General features: G+C 51.3%; 1 protein-coding gene across 1 annotated transcript in view; it reads right to left on the bottom strand.

The window, feature by feature from the left end:
- Gad1 (glutamate decarboxylase 1) overlaps positions 1-19,492 on the bottom strand; it is a 41,075-nt gene extending 21,583 nt beyond the window's left edge. The window contains exons 1-6 of the mRNA XM_075984934.1: positions 18,871-19,492; positions 17,272-17,414; positions 13,934-13,996; positions 8,101-8,262; positions 6,755-6,997; positions 1,562-1,652 (exon numbers count right to left, since the gene is read on the bottom strand). Of these exons, the coding sequence (XP_075841049.1) occupies positions 1,562-1,652; positions 6,755-6,997; positions 8,101-8,262; positions 13,934-13,996; positions 17,272-17,350 (638 nt within the window). The 5' untranslated portion in view covers positions 17,351-17,414; positions 18,871-19,492. The remainder of the gene's footprint in view (positions 1-1,561; positions 1,653-6,754; positions 6,998-8,100; positions 8,263-13,933; positions 13,997-17,271; positions 17,415-18,870) is intronic.
- Positions 19,493-22,008: the final 2,516 nt, after the last annotated feature.

Consider the following 22,008-nt stretch of genomic DNA (forward strand, 5'->3'; position numbering starts at 1 on the left):
TGGGTCCAAACAGACTGCATTCTCTAATCTAAGTTGTTCCCTTCCGTTAGATGCTACAATTAAGCATTTGTGTATTTGCTTCAAGTTATAATTAGCATGTTATGATGTTTGCACTTGATGATAAATATTTTATTCTACAAACCATAGCAGAGCAAAGATGGCGAAGGGAGGCTTTTTTTCTGTTTGGGGAGGACATGAAGGCAATCGCATCTCTGACCCGCGTTCACACCGTGAAGATGTCCTGACTGTGGGCAGGAAGTGTGAAGCCGCTTTCATTTTTCTAATCTGCTGAATTTTTATGCCTTTTAGCATAAATGGCTCCATTTGCCCTATTTACTTTTAAATTTTTGTCTGAATTTCCGAATGCCCTTTTAGTATTTTGAGTCACAGCCCTAGGTAGCCCTGGGATGCGCATGCGCAATTGGTAGTTTAAGGAAGCCCGGCTAGCTCTGGGGCCTGGCCATGGCTTAAGGAAAACAGATTACTTCTGACCGCTGTCCAGAGGCACTGCTGGCGACCCCACTCATTCTCCTAACTTCACATTTTTTTTAGAATCTACTTTGCAACCAACTTAAGAAGTGAGTTGGAGGCTGCAGTGGAGCAGGACGGCAGAAGGCAGGCTTAGCGTGCCACGGGCCTGGGTCTGAGTCCCAGTGGCATAGAATAACTAACAAATAACAAACAAACGGCCTCTGAACCCTTCAGCAGTGGCAGACACCCCTGAGGTTCTTATGCGGTTATCATTAAGTTATTGCGGTAAACTTGTTTCATTAATTCCCTTTGGATACTTTAATTGAATCTATGCCGCCACCTGGATGCATTGAGAGTGGGTAAACACTGTCACTCGTGCTGAGGGCAAAGGTAGTCGTCCAAAAGCTGCGGTGACCTCCATATCTTGTACTGAATTCCGATCCCCAAAGATGACACACAAGTATACAGGAAATCTTGGGGTGATTGCCGAGGCTACCCAGGTTGTGCTGGCACCTTTAAAATCTTGAAAGCAGTTTCGTATACATTTATTTATTATTTCATATACCTTTAAAAGATTGCAGAACTAAATGAAAGTGCTGTCTGCACGAGCAAGTGGAGGTTTCCGAAGCGTTAGACACAGCAAAGCCTACCAGTTACTTCAAAATGAATACGCGCTGTTACTGCAGTAGATGAATGCTGCTGTGGAATGTTTAGTTAATAGGCTGATCAAACTGATTTGTGGGGATAAAAGCTTAATTATGGAGGAAATACCGCCTAAGTGGTAAGCACCAATGTGCTTCAGCAGGAAAGGAAACCAAAATCATAGCCCGAAGCATGACCTTTGAAGAAGTGCATACAGAGAAACAGCCTGTTATGCAAGTTCACATAGAAATTTCAACACTAGCTATCATTTTCCACAAGCACACTGTTATTACATTATTCAAGAATAGCTTTTCACTTTGTGAAAATCTAAAAGTTTTTATGGGAAAAAAAAAGAACTCTAAGAGAACAGAACCATCGGAGTTGGACGTCTTAACAACAAGCCATATGCATCATGTATACTTATAGGAAAAGAATACACGAGACTTACATATTGGTATTGGCGGTTGATGTCAGCCATTCGCCAGCTAAACCAATGATATCCAAACCCGTAGAGAGCTGGTTGAAAAACCGAGGATGACCTAGAATGGCAACAGGCAAGTATTAAGGCAAAGCCAGGTTCCTCAGTCTATCTTCAGAGCAAAAGGGCTGGAACCATACAGTTGTATCTCCAACCTGTGGTCTGAGAGAGTTCTCCAAGGGTCCTGGAGAAGGAGGAATTGGCACCAATGATACCCTCAGATGTCTGTTTGTAAGGCAGCATGCTTTTAACTTAAAAAATTGAAAATTGGGTTTGGGACGATGCCTCAGTGGTTAAGAACATTGGCTGCTTTTCCAGAGGACCCCGGGTTCAATTCCCAGCACCCACGTGGTGGTTTATAGCCATCTGTAACTCCAATCCCAGGTGATCTGATGCCCTCTTCTGGCCTCTGTGACCACTGCATGCACTTGGTACACAGGCACGCACACAGTGTACCATGTGCAGCAGAATATACACACACAAATTAATAAGAGAAGCATATACCCCAAAACTGAGACTCATGAAATGAACTATGCCTTCCGTTATCTTATTTGTTGGCTTTCAGCTGAGCCCTTTCGTCACCCTTATTTCTTCAATTACGAGAAAGAAAGTGGGAATGTCCTGAGTGGCGGTGCACACCTGTGATCTTGGCATTTGGGGCCAGGGGCACAAGGATAGTGAGTTCAAGGCCAGCTTGGATTGCAAACTAAGATCCTTTCTTAACCACCTACTGAAGCAGGCAGTAGTCCTTATTCTCTTCATATCGATTGCAACCTTTGCTTCACTATCCCAAGGATTTTAATTGCCAGGTTGAGATTGGCTAATGGAGAGGAAGCTGTAGGCTTCAGAGTGCTGTAGATCAAACCAAGCCTGGGAAGTTTCAAGGCAGACCTGATGCAGAGACCACCCACCACTCTCTGGGTCTCTGGGACAAATGTGATGTCAAGCAACAGTGGTTTTTGTCCATTGAGAGTTAGGTGCCCATAAAGTAATGGAGCTAACCAGATTAAGAGCCGAGCTGACCCAGCATCTCCTCTACAAGTAGGCAGATCAGTCCTCCCTCAGTTGCTGAGCACAGAAATACTTAGGTTCTGCGGTCAAAAGCCCCATGCAGCCCACCGTGTGCCTCAACTGGCTCCACACTCAGTGCAAAGGTTTTGCTAACTTGATGTTTATCAAAAATTCAAACACACACCAGCAGGTTTGGCTCAGCTGCCATGAAGGAGTCGCTGCAATAGATTAGCAAGTGAGAATGTGACAGAGGACAGTGCTGGGGAGATTTGCTGGCTGCTCTATTCCCAGTGGAAACTGCTTTTGTCTGCCAGTAACTGTCAGAGTGCTAGTGGTTGAATGTTTCTGGGTCTAAGTCTCCTCCCTGAGAATCCCCTCTCCCCTCAATGTCCTGGGAGAGGAGGGGGTCATCTTTCTTCAGGAACATGGCTGCTGGTAGGTGTCTGCAGTCAGATGGAAGACCCACCCCAGGCACATTAACTGGACTCAGCAGATTAAAACAAAACAAAACGATGCTGGACAGCGGTGGCGCACGCCTTTAATCCTAGCACTCTGGGAGGCAGAGGCAGGCAGATTTCTATGAGTTTGAGACCAGCCTGGTCTACAGAGCGAGTTCCAGGACAGTCAAGACTACACAGAAAAACCCTGTCTTGGAAAACAAAAAAATAATAATAATAAAACAAAATGGAGCCAGGCGGTGGTGGCGCACGCCTTTAATCCCAGCACTCGGGAGGCAGAGGCAGGCGGATCTCTGTGAGTTCGAGACCAGCCTGGTCTACAAGAGCTAGTTCCAGGACAGGCTCCAAAACCACAGAAAAACCCTGTCTCGAAAAACCACAAAAAAAATAATAATAATAAAACAAAATAAATCAAAAGGCAACATGAAGGTAGGAGTGGGACTTTTAAGGGAGCCAGGGAGACTGGGAGGGGGGAGTTGGGATGGCTGTAAGCAAGATACATTGTATACATTATGAAATTGTTAAGTAATAAAAATATTCTAAAGAAGCACTTCTGTTGATATCCATTAAAGCATATACAGTTTTTAAAACAGTTCCTTCATCCTAAGATAGTACTGGATTATAAATAAGCTCATCACACTTTATTTGATACGCACCGAAGCCACACAGAATGGCAGAAGAACACACTACAAAGACTGATACCAAGTGAAACAGTCTGTCCACTGAGATAAGGTGCAGAGGTTCCCCAACACCCGTTATCAGATAGCTAGAGCATCTGTTTCCAGAATCCTCTAACAGCTTCTACTGAGCAGCAACCTAGTTTACATCCCATTCCTTCTCCCTCACCTCCTCCCGTCTCATCCTTTGCTCTTTCTGTGATTTTGTAGATAGGTCTCCTCATGTAGCCCAGACTGTTCTCAGACTGGGGTCTTCTTAACATCCCCCTCTCAGTATTGGCTTTATAGCCACACACCTCCAGGTCCAAACCCAGATTTTGACTTCAATTATGACAGGACACTAAATAATGCATGGTTTAATCTCAAGTAAGGGGAGAAAGTATTTTAAAGTAAGGTTTCCCCACAAACAAACTGCAAAGAAGAAAGAGACGAAGGAAGAAATCAATTGAACAGGATGTGTATAAGCCAACTGCAGTGTGCATGAACGGAACTGGATCCCGATTCGAGAGAATTGAGACAACATTCAGCAAAAGCTATTATGTATCTATGAGGCGACTGAATATTTCATAGTATTAAGAAACTTAAGTTTTTTACAGTTGGAACATTGATGTGATTTTTTTTAAAGAAATTCTTGAACATGCAGATAGGTGTCGATGCAATAGTATTCTTTTGGGGACTTGCTTCCACACAGTGCAGAGAAGGGGTCAGGGTGACGTGATGTGGGCAGGAGTTGTTAATAGTTAAAGCTAGGTGTTAGGCGCATGGGTTCATTATACAATTCTACTTTGGTATAAATTCAAAATTTCCGTAATGAGAAGTTAAAAAAAAGGACAAGCCAGCAATCCCCTAAGTGGCTGCTCTGATTGAAGGCTGCCTCATCTCTGCGCCAGTTCGCGGAAAATCATGTGCTGGCCTTTGTTAATTCATAGAACAATGTCAACCACCATATCCCCTCTTAGACTGTACCTAGAGGAATATGCTCCATTATTAGAACCCAACTCATTATTTGGGCACTAATATCCTTCAGGGGTTTGAATGCATACTCGAAATTATAGACCAGCAATCAGGAACTGGCTTTTGATACAGCAGCAATGGTGTCCTTTAACGGGTGCCAACACTGTGAAGGGCAGCAGAAAGCTCCACGTGGTGTGGAAGATTACGTACTTTGTAAATGCGAACGTCTGCCTCCGGAAGCTGCTGTGCCCATCAGAAGTGCACAGACTTAAACAGCTCAGTGGATTCATACATGAGATGATATGCAGTGACCAATGATAGGCTTTCTCTGACCTCAGGCGTGAGATGCTGTCATGGCATGATTCTGTGTTTTCTTTGGGATTTTGTAAATGAATGAATGGATGGATGGACAGATAGATAGATAAATAGGCAGACAGGCAGACAGATAAATAGTCTTACCCTACCATGGAGAAAGTATGTAAAGCAAAAAGAATGCCAAAGCAAGTCAAGCTGACACAGGGAATCCTGATTCTCTTCTAAGCCAGCAAGACAGCACTTCTCCCCAGGAACAGGTTAGCCATCAAACCAAGGGGATGGTAGTGGAGCTGAATTGATGAGTACTTTCCTTCAACAAACAGCGCAGACTTCATGCATGTGACTGAGTCTGGCCTATTCAGTAACTATAAAATGAGACTATTCTCAGACCAGTGGTGGTGGCTGACCTCAAAAGCTACTCGGAATTCCCTATTTCAACAGCGTCTTTGGTCAGCCTCGTTAGTTCAATAGGACAGTTTGTTTCCGACACCCAAGCCGTCTTACTCAGCTTTTCTGCCACCAGCCTCCCCGGTCCTGATCGAGGGGACTTAAAGGCAGAGAGGGAAAGAGCAACACCATGCCATTCCTCACCTCAAGGCTTCCCCCTGTGATGGCAACTGTGACCAGGACCCCCAGTTCCTGAAGATCTGTCTGCCTGAGGGGAGTCGCCAGGCAGAGAAACTGTTCTTTATTTCAGTGCTAAGAAACAGCTCCTACAGAGGTTTAAAACGTCTTTGAACTTGGGGTGATTTTAAAGTAACCACTTGAGCCAGGATTACTGATTAGAGAGGACTTGGGAAAGATGACGAGGAGGCGAAAGGACAATCTTTGAGTAGGAAATAGAACTTGGTGACTCATTTGGAATACGATGTAAGTGGGGGAGAAAATGGGAGGGAGGGAGGGAGGGAGGAAGGGAGGGAGAGAAGAAGGAAGGGACAGAAAGGGGGCTCTCTTGGGTGTTCTTGATTGAATTGTATTCCCCCAAAAGATGAATTCAAGGCCCAATCCCTTGTTCCTGTGAATCTACTTGGCAATAGGGTTTTTAAGGTGCAAACAATCTAGACAAGGCCATTAATCCACAGAAGGGGGTGTCCTCATGTGAAGAGAAGATATGAGAAGCTATGGCAAACATTCACAGGGAAGAGGCCATGTGGAGGGAAGGCCAAGGCCACCGTGCGGCATCTACAAACTGAGGAATGCCAAGGAGAACGCCCAGGAAGACCAAAACCCACAAAATCAAGGTTGGATCTTTTCTGAGCACCTTCAAAGAAAGCCTAGGCCTGCTGACACCTCGATTTTGAAGGCTCAGCCTCTAAAACTGTGAAAGAACGAATCCCCATTGTTTGTGAGAGTTTGTAATGACAACCCTTAGAAATGGGCCCCAGAAGAGAGAGAAACGGGCCAGTTCCCCAGTGCAAATGTCAGGCGAGGGAGCGTGAGGTGGATCTGAGAAACGACCAAAGGGATGGTCTCTCTGCTCTCTTTAAGTTATGAATAGCCTAAAACAAAAACAAACAAGCAAGCAATAAAAAATGCCTTATTGACACATATCTGTACCATTTTTAGTTTTAAAAGAAATGATGAGCTTTTGCCAGGGTTGTCGCTCTAGTCAGTGTGGCCCAGACATGACCTTGTGCTCACTGAGGACCTGGTGTCCTCCCTCACCAGGACAGGGCCACTTCAACACGATTTGGCTGTGCTCCTGATCAGCTAGGTGAGGCGAATGGTCAACCCCTCCTCACGCTTACCTGTACGAACCCCATACTTTAGGGTGTCTCTGCAGTCAACCAGGATCTGCTCCAGAGACTCGGGATGGTCAGACAGCTCCAAATTAAAGCCCTCCATGCCCTCCAGCAACTGGTGCGGGTGGTGGAAGTCCAGCACCTTGGTGGAGCGATCAAACGTCTTGCGGACATAATTGAGGAGTATGTCTACCACTTCCAGCAGGAACTGCACGGTTTGCTCCTCTCCGTTCTTAGCCGGAAGGAGATCTAACCAGAGAAGGGAAGCCAAAGAGTGATTAGCACCTGCCTCGTACCTATGTCTTCCTGGGCCAGCCTTCAGAGGGGCCCCGTGGCTTTCCAGGATACGGATCTATACTGCTATTTGGATGCCCCCATCCCCAGAAGGATGCGCTTCTGCCCACACAAAGACATTGGATGCATTCCTAGGGCTTTCCACACTTCCAGAGAGTCAGGCTATGGGGGAGGAGTGAGCGCTTAGAGGAACCTTGAGCAGCTGACCCTGGCAGCTGTCCATTTGCTGAATGGACACCTGGGAGGGACACGATGTGAAGTACTTCTGTTGGCCTCCCGGAGACCAGGTGTCCCCGTGCATCTGGTTTGGTATTAATGATCTGTTTGATCTGTGGACAGCAGAAGGTGGGGCCGCTGTGGGTATGGGCTCTAGAAGGTGACAGAGCGGACCACCATCTTCCTGTTGACTTCATCCTTTGGGGCCTAGACTTATTTTTTAGATATCTGAAGGTGACTTGGGCTCTCATCTCTGTAGAGCAGACTTAGAGCGGTGAGCAGGAAAAGAGCTGTTGGGACCCTGAGTGACGTTTCCAGGATAGCCAAGTGCGGGTTGTGTGGCCATCCAGGGCATGTCTGTCTCGGAGGTTTAATAAAGCTGTGGCTTCTGTGGTTGTGCCAGAGGTAAGGGAGGGGAGAGTCCCCTGGGAAGGCACCTCCCAAAGCCTGCATTGCAGAGCCCACAGGAGCTAGTAAAGGATCTTCAAAAGGAAAGTGAGTCTATGATTTTTGGTCATGAGGCCCAGGTATACAGCTTCCCACAGAGTGGGTTGGGGGTTTGGAGGCTGGTAATCTTGGAAGATAAGTGTCCCTATTTGTCTCTAGGAGTGTCTTTAGAACCGAATGACTTACAGACTTCCTTCATCTACCTTTCAAAACAGCAGGGACCTGGGCAGTAGGGAAGGAGGGAGACTGGTCCATACCAAGGTCAGAAAAGCAGTTTCATGAGGGTTCACAGTAATGATATTTCTTAGTGAAAGAAGTAAAATTTCAGGGGGAAATCAAGACCCTCAAATGAGGCACCAACTGGCTAGGCATGGTAAGGTCTGGGGAGGGACCACCTTGAGCAAAGAGGTTGGAAAAGTCGGTCTCTGTGCGCCGGAAGCGGGCACCCGCGTCACCACTGTTTTCACAGGAAAGCAGGTTCTTGGAGGACTGCCTCTCCCTGAAGGCGCTCACAAGGCGACTCTTCTCTTCCAGGCTATTGGTCCTTTGCAAGAAGCCTAAAGCACAAGAAGGTAGGTCAGAGAGACTGGGAACTGCCAGCTAGCTGCGCGACCCACAGGCTGACCCTCCAGGCAGGGCTCTCACTTTTGCTAAGAGAAGCCACCCAGTGTCGTGGGTTTATCTACAGTGACTCTGCACTGCTTGCCTTCAGGCGGGGAGGGGCTGTGTCTGGTGTCATCAGTGGTACAGACCCAGTCATGCAAGAGAGAAAAGCAGCAAGTGAGCCCCATCTTCTCTCGACGTGACAACAAACTGAATTAAGTTGACTGGACAGCTTCCACTCCAGTAACCCGCCCCAGGATGGGGTCTGGAAGGAGGGGACCCAGAGAGGATGCTGACAATGTTGGGGCTGTGGAACCAGTGGGATGAGGACAGAAGAGGGAGGAGGGTGAAGACCAACAGAAGGAGGAAGGGAGAGGACAGTAGCGTGGAGGGCAGGACAGCAGAGGGAGGAGGGTGAGGACAGCAGAGGGAGGAGGGTGAGGACAGCAGAGGGAGGAGGGTGAGGACAGCAGAGGGAGGAGGGTGAGGACAGCAGAGGGAGGAGGGTGAGGACAGCAGAGGGAGGAGGGTGAGGACAGCAGAGGGAGGAGGGTGAGGACAGCAGAGGGAGGAGGGTGAGGACAGCAGAGGGAGGAGGGTGAGGACAGCAGAGGGAGGAGGGTGAGGACGGCAGAGGGAGGAGGGTGAGGACGGCAGAGGGAGGAGAGTGAGGACAGCAGAGGGAGGAGGGTGAGGACGGCAGAGGGAGGAGGGTGAGGACGGCAGAGGGAGGAGGGTGAGGACGGCAGAGGGAGGAGGGCAGGACAGCAGAAGGAGGAGGGTGAGGACGGCAGAGGGAGGAGGGTGAGGACGGCAGAGGGAGGAGGGTGAGGACGGCAGAGGGAGGAGGGTGAGGACGGCAGAGGGAGGAGGGTGAGGACGGCAGAGGGAGGAGGGTGAGGACGGCAGAGGGAGGAGGGTGAGGACGGCAGAGGGAGGAGGGTGAGGACGGCAGAGGGAGGAGGGTGAGGACGGCAGAGGGAGGAGGGTGAGGACGGCAGAGGGAGGAGGGTGAGGACAGCAGAGGGAGGAGGGTGAGGACAGCAGAGGGAGGAGGGTGAGGACAGCAGAGGGAGGAGGGTGAGGGTAATGACAGCAGGGGGAGGAGGGGGAGGGCAGAAGAGGGAGAAAGATAAGGTCCTGGAAGTTAAGGAAGATGCCTTTTTCTGGCGCCAGGTAAATATCACAGGTGTAATACTTTTGACTCAAAAATGCAGTGCAGCTTTTCCTGAGTCACCTGGCTCCACTGATACAGTGTTAGAGAAAAGGCAAGAAAGCTTCAACATCTTCCAGCCTTGACATAGGCTTAGCCAATTATAGGTACTCATGGAGCACCTGACATAGGCTTAGCTAGCTATAGGTACTCATGGAGCACCTGACACAGGCTTAGCTAGCTATAGGTACTCATGGAGCACCTGACACAGGCTTAGCTAGCTATAGGTACTCATGGAGCACCTGACATAGGCTTAGCTAGCAATAGGTACTCATGGAGCACCTGACACAGGCTTAGCTAGCTATAGGTACTCGTGGAGCACCTGACATAGGCTTAGCTAGCTATAGGTACTCATGGAGCACCTGACATAGGCTTAGCTAGCTATAGGTACTCGTGGAGCACCTGACATAGGCTTAGCTAGCTATAGGTACTCATGGAGCACCTGACACAGGCTTAGCCAATTATAGGTACTCATGGAGCACCTGACACAGGCTTAGCTAGCTATAGGTACTCATGGAGCACCTGACATAGGCTTAGCTAGCTATAGGTACTCATGGAGCACCTGACACAGGCTTAGCTAGCTATAGGTACTCATGGAGCACTTGACATAGGCTTAGCTAGCTATAGGTACTCATGGAGCACTTGTAGAAAAGCAGCTTGTCATGTACTTAGAATGATACAGAGGCAGTGAGACCAATCTCTCCCCCTCCAGAAGCTTCAGTCTGGCAGCTGGCCACCTTTGTCACAGTAATGACAGGAAGCTATACAAGAAGCATATTGAAATGAACCCTGAGTTCAGGCTGGGATTCACAGCACCCCATCACTTCCCCTAAGAAGGAGAAGAAACCTCGCTTGCTCATGGCTTGTAGTGCAAATACCCTCAGCAGCACTCCAGGAAGCAGGGTTGAACCCAACAGGCTGGAAGGCCTGCCAACTTGGAGCATGTTCCCCCACCCCCATCAAGCACTGTACCCCGCTCTCAAACCTGTCTATGTAGAAACCAAGATCCCTAAGACATAATCAAGAGTCCACAGCCAGGAGGCAGCACCCATTCATGAGAGGGTTGTAGGGTCCTGGCCCCGGCACTGTTTCCCTTTGTCAAGAACAACGGTTATAGAGTGTATCTGACTGGAGAAATCAAGTCCTTGTGGCTCAATGAAGGGTGGTGCTGTCCATCTGAGACCTACCCTGCAGTCTCTATCTGATCAAAGCTCCTCTTGGCTCTGAGAGGCCCTGCAAGGAGCTATTTGCTTCTCCAGGAATGGTGAGGTGGAGGATGATAGGGGATGAAGGATGAAATTAAGTGGAGGATGCTCTTGAGGTGGATGCTTTAACAATGGTTTGACTAGGGGGTCCCTCAAACTTTCCAGAAGCACCCCGTATTCTCTCTCGCTCTGTACTCCAGCCACCAGGATTTAGTGCTGGCCTGTGAGTAACTGGCACAGGGGAGAGAGCCTGCAGCTTGTGTTGCTTCAAGTCATAGATGGCCATCCACCCAGCCTCAAATGAAGATGAGCGACATCCCGAGGGGACTTCCCCCTCTGGGTCGGTGGGTGTTCTCCATTCTCACCCCCCATAGCAAAGGCCAGGGCCCTAGGAGCTGTGTAGAAACGGAGCACCATGCTCTGCACAGTTGTTTCCAAATGAAACTCCAAGCAAGGTGTGGCATAAAGACACAGGGTCACGGGAGACAGGGGATGCTGAAAGCCAGCACCCACAGCTTTGGGACATGAGCTCCTTTTTAGTTTTTGTGGGCACAGGACATATTAACAGATCTGCACTTTTCACAAGACACCAGCGATACGGAGAGGCATTTGAGGTATCTCCATCTTTAGAATAGGCAATTGATTACAAACTTAGAACACATGTGTGGAGGGTCTGTCTGGGCAGCAAGTTTTGGACCTCTGCAGAGGTAAGTGATGGAAGACCAAGGACACGCTGGAGAGCTGGCAGAGCCAGAAGCTTAGGCATGCTTGCCACTCACTCTATCTGGGTCATGCCACCATGCCTGCAGCCACTCTCCAGCTCTTGGCAGAGCCTTGGGTTTCTTCCATCTGATTACTCTCCCAGGGGGTTCTGCCTCTAGAGCAGAGGGTATGACTAGGGACTCTGTGGCCATCCTTGCAGCTTCATTCCCTGGAGTAAGGAGGAGGGGGTAGGGAATGGGTGAGAGCTGAATCTCAGCAAAGCATGCAGATGCTTAGGGGACCATCCAGGGCGATGGATTTGAAGAAACAGACTATTAGATCCTTGGCCGTCAAGTCAGTCTTGTTGGTGTTAGGTCCAGGCAGTGCAAACCTCCAGGTGCAAAATGGTCTGGGAGGAGAGGAGTCTGGGAATGGGCTGGAGTGGGCTGTGGATTCAGCAGCAACAGTAGCTGACTAGCGCACACTACTTCCACTCGCTTAAAATGGAAAATTGACTGGAAGTATGGGAAACAAACCCTTCCAGCACCAAGCCTTCAAAGGCACAGCATTCTGGTTAGTGTAATTTTCCCACAGTACTGTCCTGTTTCCCTCATCTCACTCAGGGTGCAACTTCTCCCAAAGTGAGTGTGTGTGTGTATGTGTGTGTGTGTGTGTGTGTGTGTGTGTGTGTGTACAGAGAGGAATCTCTTTCCGGATGACAGTCCCCGCTCCCATGCCCCCAGACGTCGGGTCTGTCTCCAACAGGAGTATTTGGATCTCATCTTCCAAGGCCCAGTTGCAAGAGCAGGAGGAGGCAGAATAGAGACTGTGCCTTCAAGTCCTAGCTCCTACAGACAGGTGGCAGAAGAAAAGTGCCCTTCACCTGGAACCTGTCCCTACCCCTTGCGTCGCCCAGGCAGACTCTAGGGCTCTTTCTGTTCTGTTTGCCGCCGGGTTGCACGACAATGACAACAGCAGAAGGCGGGAGCCACAGCGCCAAGAGGGACCAGGGGGGAAACGGGCCATTAAGCCAGGAATGGCTGGGTGGGAGTGGGAAGGGGCTATTAATAGAACAAAGCTCTGGGCTCTTGACTGCCCCTGCGTAGAGATCGCTTCTGGTGTGGCCCACCAGTTTTGCGTGCTGGGGACTCTCTAAACCCCTGGGTTCTATGGCCGCAGGGCTGGGCTTTCCTGAAAACGCGCACGGTTAATAGTGGATTCCGGGATCCAGGGCCCCAGAGATGCGAAGAGGATCGTGCGCGGCCAAACATGGAAGGAGGCCGATTTCCAAAGGCCCTAAAGAACCACTCTTCCCACCGATTCTCAACGGCTACAACCTCGGCACCGGAGGGAGGGGGAGTTGGAGAGGCGGGCAGGTCAAGCCTCCTCAGCACCCACTCCCCTCCGGGTCTCTGCGCTCCTTAGGCTGGGGGGCGGAGCTCAAGCGGCGGCACCGGCTCCGCTGCTATCTCGTGCCCAGCAGCTGACGGATGGGTCTTTAATAAGTCCCTCGTTAATCTTCCCCTCCTCTCCACCCCCTGCCCAGGGAAACCCGTATTTTCTGGCCCGATAAGGCTAGAGAATTTTAGAAATGTAGTCGGGAAAGCAGCTCTTCATTGTTCAGCCGGAGCCATTCAGCTGTGTCCCTTCGAACAAATCTCCTTTTTTTTCTTCTTAAAAAAAAAATTACAACCCTGGGGCGTTTTCACTTCAGACCCTTCGTTCCTTTTCCTCCCCCTCCCCGATCTGTTTTCCTTCCCTGCTGGCAACCGCCTCCCACCCCCAACATTCCCTCCTTCCCTGCAGCTCCCCTCCCGCACCTGCCCCGCCTCCTTCTTTTCTGCTGCCGTCGAAGACCCGCAGGGCAAACCGTCCGGTCCATGCTGCCCACACTTCCCCTAGAAAGGCCACCTAGAGCTGCGGGCAAGCCTTTTCCTTTCTTGGGCCCCTGAAGCCCCAAGAACGAAATCTGAATCAGGGTGACAATTCGGTGCAAAACCCTTAAGTTGGGGAAGCCACTTTCAATCGGGGATGGAGGATGGAGTGAGTAAGCACAAAGGGTCAGTAGCAGCCTTGATAAATATTGCGCCTTAGGCCTGCTTGCCCCGAAAATCAGACCAGTTCGCAATTTTTATGAGATTTTTACAGACTCGAAGGCAGAAAGCACTAGTTAGCCAAGCAGCCCGGGGCCGGCGAGAACAGCCTGACTGCCGCTTGGGGGTGCTGTATCCCCACTTCCGAAGCATTATTGGGAGAAATGAGTCCCCCCGGATCTAAGCGTTTTCTGGTTACTGGGTCTCCAAAGGAAAAGACCTCTCCTGCTGAATGAGGAGAGCCAGGGCCTGCTAGGGACCGCTTCTACTGGATGCAGGAACTGTAAAGGAGTTAGAACACCAGGTTCAAGGGCCAGGGTCCTCCTCCAGATGCCAGACACGCCTACAAACCCACCGGCACAATCATCGCTTCCCTCTGAAGAGACCCACCCCTGAGGGCCTGTTCACTTACCACAGATCTTCAGGCCCAGTTTTCTGGTGCATCCATGGGCGACGCCACACCAAGTATCATATGCTAGGGGCAAAGACAGGAAAAAGAAATTAGCAAGGTTCAGGCAGGTGAGAAACTGTGTAGGGCACAAAGGTTTTGGAGAGGGCTGTAGAGGTCCTTCCCAGCGCGCACCTCCCGAAAAGCTCTGCTCTGGAAGGAACAATGAACTACCTACACCTTTGGTTCGCAGACAGAGCTCCCAGCTCTCAGAAAGCTTCCTGCCTGCTGCTGACTTCAGGTACTGAACCTTGTTTTGAAGAAGGGATGCTCACAGCTATGGACCCCACCTACAAGCGTCTCCACCAGGGCAAAAGCTAACCACACACACAAAGATGGCCTTGGCGCTGGCGTGGCTCAGCTATCCTACCCGCTGGGCCCAGCCCCAGGTCTCAGTCTTCGGGCTTGAAGAAGACAACAGCTCATATAGGGAACACAGAGGCATCTGGGACCCAAACGTCTCATAATTTCTTGGCGGGTCTCCAGCCGAGTGGCAGCTTAAAATAAACTGGCATGAAATGGGGTCGCGGAAGAGTTCAGGAATTAATTGGGTGAAAAATAGTATTTGACTAGATGATCGGACTCGCATGACTGCTCCATGTCAGACTGGGGAGCAGAGAAGACAATGGTGCGCCGTCTTCCTGTCCTCAGCCCACCCCTAAACCCCTTCGCAACCTGCCCCTCATTAACCCTTCCGTTGGACTCCTAAGGTCTGGAGCAGGCAGATGCGGGCACCTCTCTTCCGGGTCTGAACCGCCGGCTGCAGGACTTTCCTTTTTTAACCAGACCATTTTGGAGGCACTCAGGTGTTAACTCCCAGCAAAGAATGCGAAGAGGCAGCCTACCGCTCCCGAGAAGCCTTCCTTCGTGTAGGGTGGGTCCAAAGAGAAATCCCCTCCCCATCCCTCCCAGCAAGGCGCCTCCCATCCCCCCACCCCACCCGGGCCCGCTCCTCCAGCGACGCACGAGTGTTGGCAGCGATAAGCAGGGTGACATCCATTAAACCCCAGGCACAACAGAGCCCCAGAGGGGAGAAGAAACGGCCTGACGTCGGGAGACAGTATGTCGCAGATGGAATTCCACTGACAAAAAGGAAATCGTTGCAACAACAAAACCCTAATAATAGTACCTGGAGCACAGAGCTCTACTTCCTCCCAATATCTGTGCTTTCTCTTTAAACGCCGTCTCACCCAATCAACAAAACAACCCACGAAACACTCAGGAGTGTGGGTCAAGACTCAGATGACAAAAACATTTCAGCTCCGAGAGGTTAAGAGTTTCCCAAGGTCACTTAGCCTGAGGTTGGCGTTCAGAAACAGTTCAATTTATTTATTTTCTTCCTTCAAGTTAGGCGTTGATAAAAACAGGAAGACAGGAAGGAAGAAAGATGGGCGAGAGCTTCTTTGTTGTGGCCGGAGTTGAGAACACCTTTTCCTATCTGCGAGAGAGCGCCTGTCTGCCAGGGGGCTGCTGGAATAAGGTGTGTGTGTGTGTGTGTGACCCCGCGCGCGGGCGTGAGCAGAACCAACGCCTTCCAGCGGATCCAGCAGCAGAGCAAGCTGGGCAGGTGGGGGTGTGTCTTTCGGGGAGGGCGGAAAGTGAACCAAGCCTGGGGCCCGAGTTCCAGGGCTCTTCAGTTAAGGGTTAGGTGTTCCTAGGAAAAGGCCATTCTCCTGGCAGGGGTACTTAGAACTCTGCCCTCCATTTTGGTGGTTTCCAGGGGCACCATGCTACACGTGAACTCAGACCATCGCCTCGCCTTTGCTGAGGCCAGACATTTGAGGACTAGGGCGATCTGGATGTAGGATGCAGGGATGCCTAGTGTGAAGGGTTGCCCCCACCCCTGCAGGAGAGGGAGAAAGGTGTGCGTTGTGGGGATGAAGACTGGAGTAAGATTGAGGAGGCCTGGAAAAGAAATCTATGCAATCAACAGACAAAAGGGGCGCAGGCCTCGAGTTCTGCCAGGCCAGCTCCCACCGCCGCCTCCGCCGCCAGCGCCTGGCTCACGTGCCACCAGCACTGGCGATCCACCGAGCCTCGCTTTGTTGTGTGTATAATTGTAGCCTGCCTGCATACAGAAAGAGGGGGCTGCTAAGGGAACTGCAAAGTGGCCTGAGGAATTAGGGCCTCCTGCTCCAGAGTCTGCCCCAGAGATTGAAGGGGGCTTTCCTGTCTTCCTCTTGACACTTGCGAAGAAGAGCACAATTGTTTTCACAAGCTTACGGTAAGTGGTGCCATAAAAAACGCAGCAGCAAGAAGCACTCTCATCTGAGTGTTTCGTGGGTTGTTTTGTTGATTGGGTGAGACGGCGTTTAAAGAGAAAGCACACCGATCCACCTCAGCTCCTCCCCTGGAGAGATTCTGGGGCGTCTGGAACTGATAGATTTGTGGGAGAGGGGTGGGGAAAGACTTCACCCCCAAAAGGAAAAAAGACAAACAAATCCCGTGTCTCCGCTCCTCTTCAAGGAGTCGGAAAGTCAGTCGGAATTAGAGACACATCGGGTGGGGAAGCATAAATGCTCCCTTTATCTGGTTTCCCTGTTCTCTCCGAGACTTGTCACCTGCTGACAGGTCTCTGGACCAGGGAAAAGCATAGGGGTGCTTTTGCCTACCGGCTTGGCAAGCCTTTTCTTCTCCTAGTTAGCCCCCCACACCGTGCCACTCCGGAAGATGCCTAATATCCCCCCACCCCGCCCTTTTTGTCTCTAAGATGTAATTAATTGAATCTCAAGCAGTTCTGTGCACCTTTCACGCCCCTGGCTTCGCCCTCACTCGTCAATAGCTAGACACAAATTTGGAGCAATTAGGGACCCTGAGTTTTCTAAAAGCTGCAATTAACGTCGAAATTTCCCCTGATTATGGACTATGAGTACAGCGCTGGGGGTAGAGGAAGGGAGAGGAGAGGAGGAGGTCAGGTCTGAGCTCAAAGCTAGAGCAAAATAACTATTCTCGCTGGGACTCCGGGTTCCTCACACCGCCTTCCCTGTTCTGACCCTTGTTGTCCCATCAGACAAAAAAACAACGTAACGCCTGCCTTGCGCGTCTCATCCCGTCGCTAAGACCCTAGGGATCTATGCCTCAGGCCCTTGTGAAGTCGTCGCTCTTCGGTGCCCTGGGAGTCACCTCGTGTCCCTGGCAGCCAAATGACCTCTAAGCTGGAACCTGGGATAGGGCCCCATTTGTTTCCCAGCCTCCATCATTTCCACTCTCTCCTTTAGCGTTCCGACAGCGCAGCCTCCCGCCGTCCCAGCGCCCCCACCCTCGCTGCAGTCCATTTAATAGGAAACTGGGGCAGGACCTACTTGTAGGGCGCAGGTTGGTAGTGTTAGGATCTGCTCCCGCGTTCGAGGAGGTAGCGGACGGAGGAGTGGAAGATGCCATCAGCTCGGTGGTCCCGGGGTCTCTACTGTTCAAGGGTCCCCTGCGGGTTGGGCGCAGGAACAGGCTGCAAACAGAAGGGAGAGCTGCGCTGGGGAGAGCTTCTGGGTCCTGCGGCCCGGGTCACAGAAGTCTCGGAGACAGAAGAGAGACCAAGGGCAGCGAGCTGGCTGGGTCCCGGTGCGCTGTGGGTGGGAGGGGGTGGGGAGGCGCTCGCTCGCTCCGAGACTGGGGCGCAGGCACAGTAGCCCAGAGCGACTCTCAAGTCTGGAGGCTCAACCGGGTGACCCCGAGCGAGGCTCAGAGCTAAGGGACTCCCGAGGCGGGTTCAGGATGCGGAGGATAGGGTGGGGACAGGGTTAGGAGCACTCTTCGAGTGAATTCCAGCCAAGCCGAGACAAGCCCCATTGGGCTCCCAGCAGCCTGGCAGACCCGCAGACAAGGGGAGGGCGCGCGGGGCGGGTACGTCTGGTTCGGTGTCTGGTTCCCGTTGTTGTGTCTGGCTAATTCCTTGGAATGAAGAAGGCTCACAGCGCTGGGGACAGGGACTTTGGTGAGACAAGGTGAGAGGGAAAAGGGATTCATATATATGTGAAAATATATATGTTTTATTTTTTCCCTAGGACTTGACCCACTAAGAACCAGTCACCTTGCACTCCAGACAACCAAAAGGCAGCGAGTTGGAACCTTGCTTGTTGGTCGGCTTCTTGTCCCACCTCGTTTCTAGCTATCCGAAGCCTAGGGCAAGGCTGCGTCCCAGATTCGCTGTTTCTACTCTACCTACTCCCCAGAGTTCGTCTCACTGAGCCAGAGAAGGCAATGGAGGGTAGAAAGGAGATCGTCACCTGGGAGGCGAACTTGCGCCCATCGCGTTAGAGACCTAGGGCTGAGTGAGTGCTCGGTAGCCCTACTTGGTGCTTGCTCTCTGACACACACACACACACACACACACACACACACACACACACAGAGAGAGAGAGAGAGAGAGAGAGAGAGAGAGAGAGAGAGAGAGAGAGCGCTAATCTGGGTAAATCTAAGACCCCGCAGAGCGCAGCCCACCAGCCGCCTCTTGCGCGTCGTCCCTCAGGCTGGGCATTTGTCCCCGCGCGCGCGCTCTCGAAGCTCGGCGGGCGGCGGTGGAACGCGGGTGCTGGGGAAGTAACAGGTTATCGCTCCTCGCACCTTCTGCTGCTGCTACCCAGGCGCGTATCCGAGAGCCCCGAGCTCCGATCCCCGAAGCGCAAGGGAAAATGGCTCTGGTGTCACTTCAGCTCCAATGTGCCCCCAGGAAGAAACCACGGACAAGGATCGCAAGAGTGAGGAGGGGCGGGGGCGGAGGGCGCCAAAAGACAGCTGCGACTGGACTGGCGGGAAGCACTAGGCTGTGGAAGGTGGGCGACAGGACCGCGCGCGGGGTGGGATGGGGTGCGGTAGGGCTTGACAAGAAGCGGCAGGCTGAGAGGAATGGATTGAACAACCAAGGCTGGGCACTGGCAAGTCCCGGCGATCTCGTATTTACCCACCTTGGTTCAGCGATCGCGAGCTGGACCCTCTCGCAGCTCCTCTGCGAAGCGTCCCCGTCTTGTCTCTGCTCAGCCACAGGCGTACGTGACGGGTATCACCCCAGGCTGGTTTCTTGCTCGATCCCTGGTCCGGCACGCGAGAGCCTGGAGAAGACAGAGATCCGGAGAGGCGGCCTCTGGGCTTGGAGGAGGCGGGGGCGGAGTGGGGAGGCGGGGACCCGCTCGGCGGGGGGAATCACGAGGCCGCTGCTCGCGGGGGCAGCTCGTCCGCGGAGCGGTGGGGCTCCTTTGCAGGTGTCTGACCACCTCTGGAGCTTTATAGGGCGATCATAAATCCAGCTCATGCGTTTTCGATCAGAAGGGGGAAAACAAAGTCCTATGAGTAATCCAGAACGTACTCAGCACGATCTGGTTTTTTGAGATAGGCAACATAGGGTGAGGGCAGGGAAAGATAATTACTACGTAGGAGTCTGTCTCACTGGGCGCTTCTTCTCTTCTATGCCCCTTTCCCGTTTCTCCGAGAAGACGAGAATCATCTGTGCTGATGCTGGCCTGCTGGAGCTAAGAAATTAGTGATGATTAAGAAGAGACCAGCATTACCTTAACCCCTTTCTCGTGATTCGATCCGTGACTCCCCACAAGGTTTTCTATGAGTGGTATTCGGGGGGGGGGGCTCTACTGAGTCAGGGTTGCTGTAAAGGCAAAACAGAGACGAAGGGACCACCCAGACGGTGGAGTTTCCTCGCTCAGCTTCTTCATCAGTTAGAGGCACCCCCAAACCACCTCGTTCGAGCACAGTTACCTGGTACCATCATAGAAAAGGGGTCCCATCCCGCTTTCTCTGAGCCCCCTCCCTTGAGGATGGGAAAAGAAATCTTCGTGATTGATCATGTCTGAAGGTTAATAACACGCACGAGTGCCTCTCCACACGCCTGAGGAACTCGAGCGTGGAGGTGGCTCCGGGAAGACAAGACAGCCACTCTTTGTCTTGGCCCACTCTCCTCACTTCTTTTCAATTTCATGGTGTTTAAAGATCCTTTCTTAGCAACATTCAAGCACCTTACTGAGCGGGGTGAAGTACCCCAGCATAAAAGTCGGTAGCTGAAAATTTTCCACCAGAGGGCGCCAAACACCCAGAGACCCGGTGCTGACAGCGTTTTTTCCTGGTGCGCCCCAGACGACACCTGGAGATGCCCACCAAGCTCGGTAACTTGCTGGCCTTTTCAAGCCTCCCCGCAGCTACCTCCTGACTCCACTTTTCTCGCCCTCCGTGTCTTATTCTTTGGGGGCAAATCAAACTTGATCTTTGGGTCTGTCTGGGTGACGGGGAGTACTCCGTGATCGTTTTACTCATTTTCATGGTGATTCCCCTCATATTGCGGTGCAGCAGATGTGGCTTATTGATGCGCACGCCTGGGTCCTAGATAGTTTACCCCAGGCCTGCCCCTTTTCTGTGACTATCTTATCGATTTTCATCACCGTGCAACGGAAACATCAAAAATTTGCACGAATCACCGAAATTTCCTTGAGGGAGCTCCAAGAGTCAGGGCTGGAAGATACCCTGTGTTCAACAAAAGAGGTTGAAATAATAGCGCTGCTCCTGCTACCAAAGAAGACGCTGCTGATTTCTCTCTGCCTCGCAAAAAAGCCCCCGCACTTTTTAAAGACAAAAAGCACCCGAAGGGTGGTTTGAGCCATAACTGGAGTCCTATCGCGCCACAGTTCCTGGGTAGGTGTGTGTGTGTGTGTGTGTGTGTGTGTGTGTGTTTCATGAAGGAAATGTCCCCTCAAACGAAGCTGGGTGCCACTGCTTAAACACTCAAGACCCACTGGCCCTAAGGGAGGAAGCAACAAATCTTCCTGGTCCTAAATACCTACAATTCTGCTGTCTTTCTCTGTCTCCTTAGCCTTCCTCCAAGACTGCCTGTGAACGTGCCTTGGCTTCACCTGCGCACTAACGGAGAAATGTTCAACCACGAATGTCTTTGACCACAGACTTCAAAGGGCTCATTACTAGTGCCTTAGCAAAAACAAACATGTAGGAAAGAAAAGATTTTATTTTCTTTTTACAACAGTAGATATCACAAGTTAACCCAGGCTGGGTCGATCTTTAAGGTGTCTTCCCCTTTCTCTACTCTCTCCTTTGTGGTAGTGAGGAAAATGAAGGCTCCTGCTTGTCTTTATGAATGGAGTGTTAGTGACCTTTTGATTTATTATCTTTGCACTCCTGAGGATGGTATTCCGCTGAGCCAAAGAGAAAGGTAGACTGAGGGGCTCCCGATTGACTTAACCCCTGATTTTCTCCTACTCCAACTCAAGACGCTTGGGCTCAGCGGGGTATTAAAAACAGAAGGCCTGGAAATCCGCTCAGTACCGGTCCATCGAGTTTTGAGTCAAGAAATAGGCTTCAGCACTGAGGACAGCGTCCGTTGTTAAGGGCGTTCCTGAGTATTCAGGGCAAAGTGCTGGGCCAACCCCCAGCCTCTGCCCCAGGCGGGGCCCCACCTTCTTCCTTGTCGCTCAGTTATCGTTTATTTTGCCTGTCGGGGGATTGTGCCCTGGAGCATTTTGCCCAAGAATTCGGACGGGTGATAACTGTCCTTGTCATTTGGCTTTTCAAAAACAGTATTTGGACTATTTTTGTTTGTGGTTTTCACTCTTTTTATCTTCAAACTCCCAGAGGGTGATGCTTAAAAGAATGGGGGGGGGGGGGTGGGAAAAAAAAAGACTTCCTCTCCAGGGACTTGAACCGGTGGTGAGGGGTGGCCAGGAAGGGTGTGGTGTCCGGCCAGCTATTTCGTTCGTAGTTTTAATCTAAGAATTAGCGCTTTGAAGAAAGCAGCACTCTAAGGCACAAAAGGGCTGGGAATGCCTTCCGCTGTTCTTTCTCCCTCCACTGGGCTGTGGGGGTCGCCGGCCGACTGCTCACCTTCTCTGTCTTCCAAGGACGAGGTTCCTCCCTAGGTCAACAGCGACAGGCACTGACAGTCTCCTCCCAGTGCCCTTTCCCCGGGACATTTAAAGATAATCAGAATGCGTTTGGAGCCCTGTTTTTTTTTTTCAAAAAGTGGGGGGGGGGGGGGAGGAGAATCAGGTGGGAGGAGCGTTAGGTAGGAAAGAGGTTCCCCAACCCGCTTC

This window comes from Microtus pennsylvanicus, chromosome 9, assembly GCF_037038515.1.
Source record: "Microtus pennsylvanicus isolate mMicPen1 chromosome 9, mMicPen1.hap1, whole genome shotgun sequence".
NCBI lineage: Eukaryota > Metazoa > Chordata > Mammalia > Rodentia > Cricetidae > Microtus > Microtus pennsylvanicus.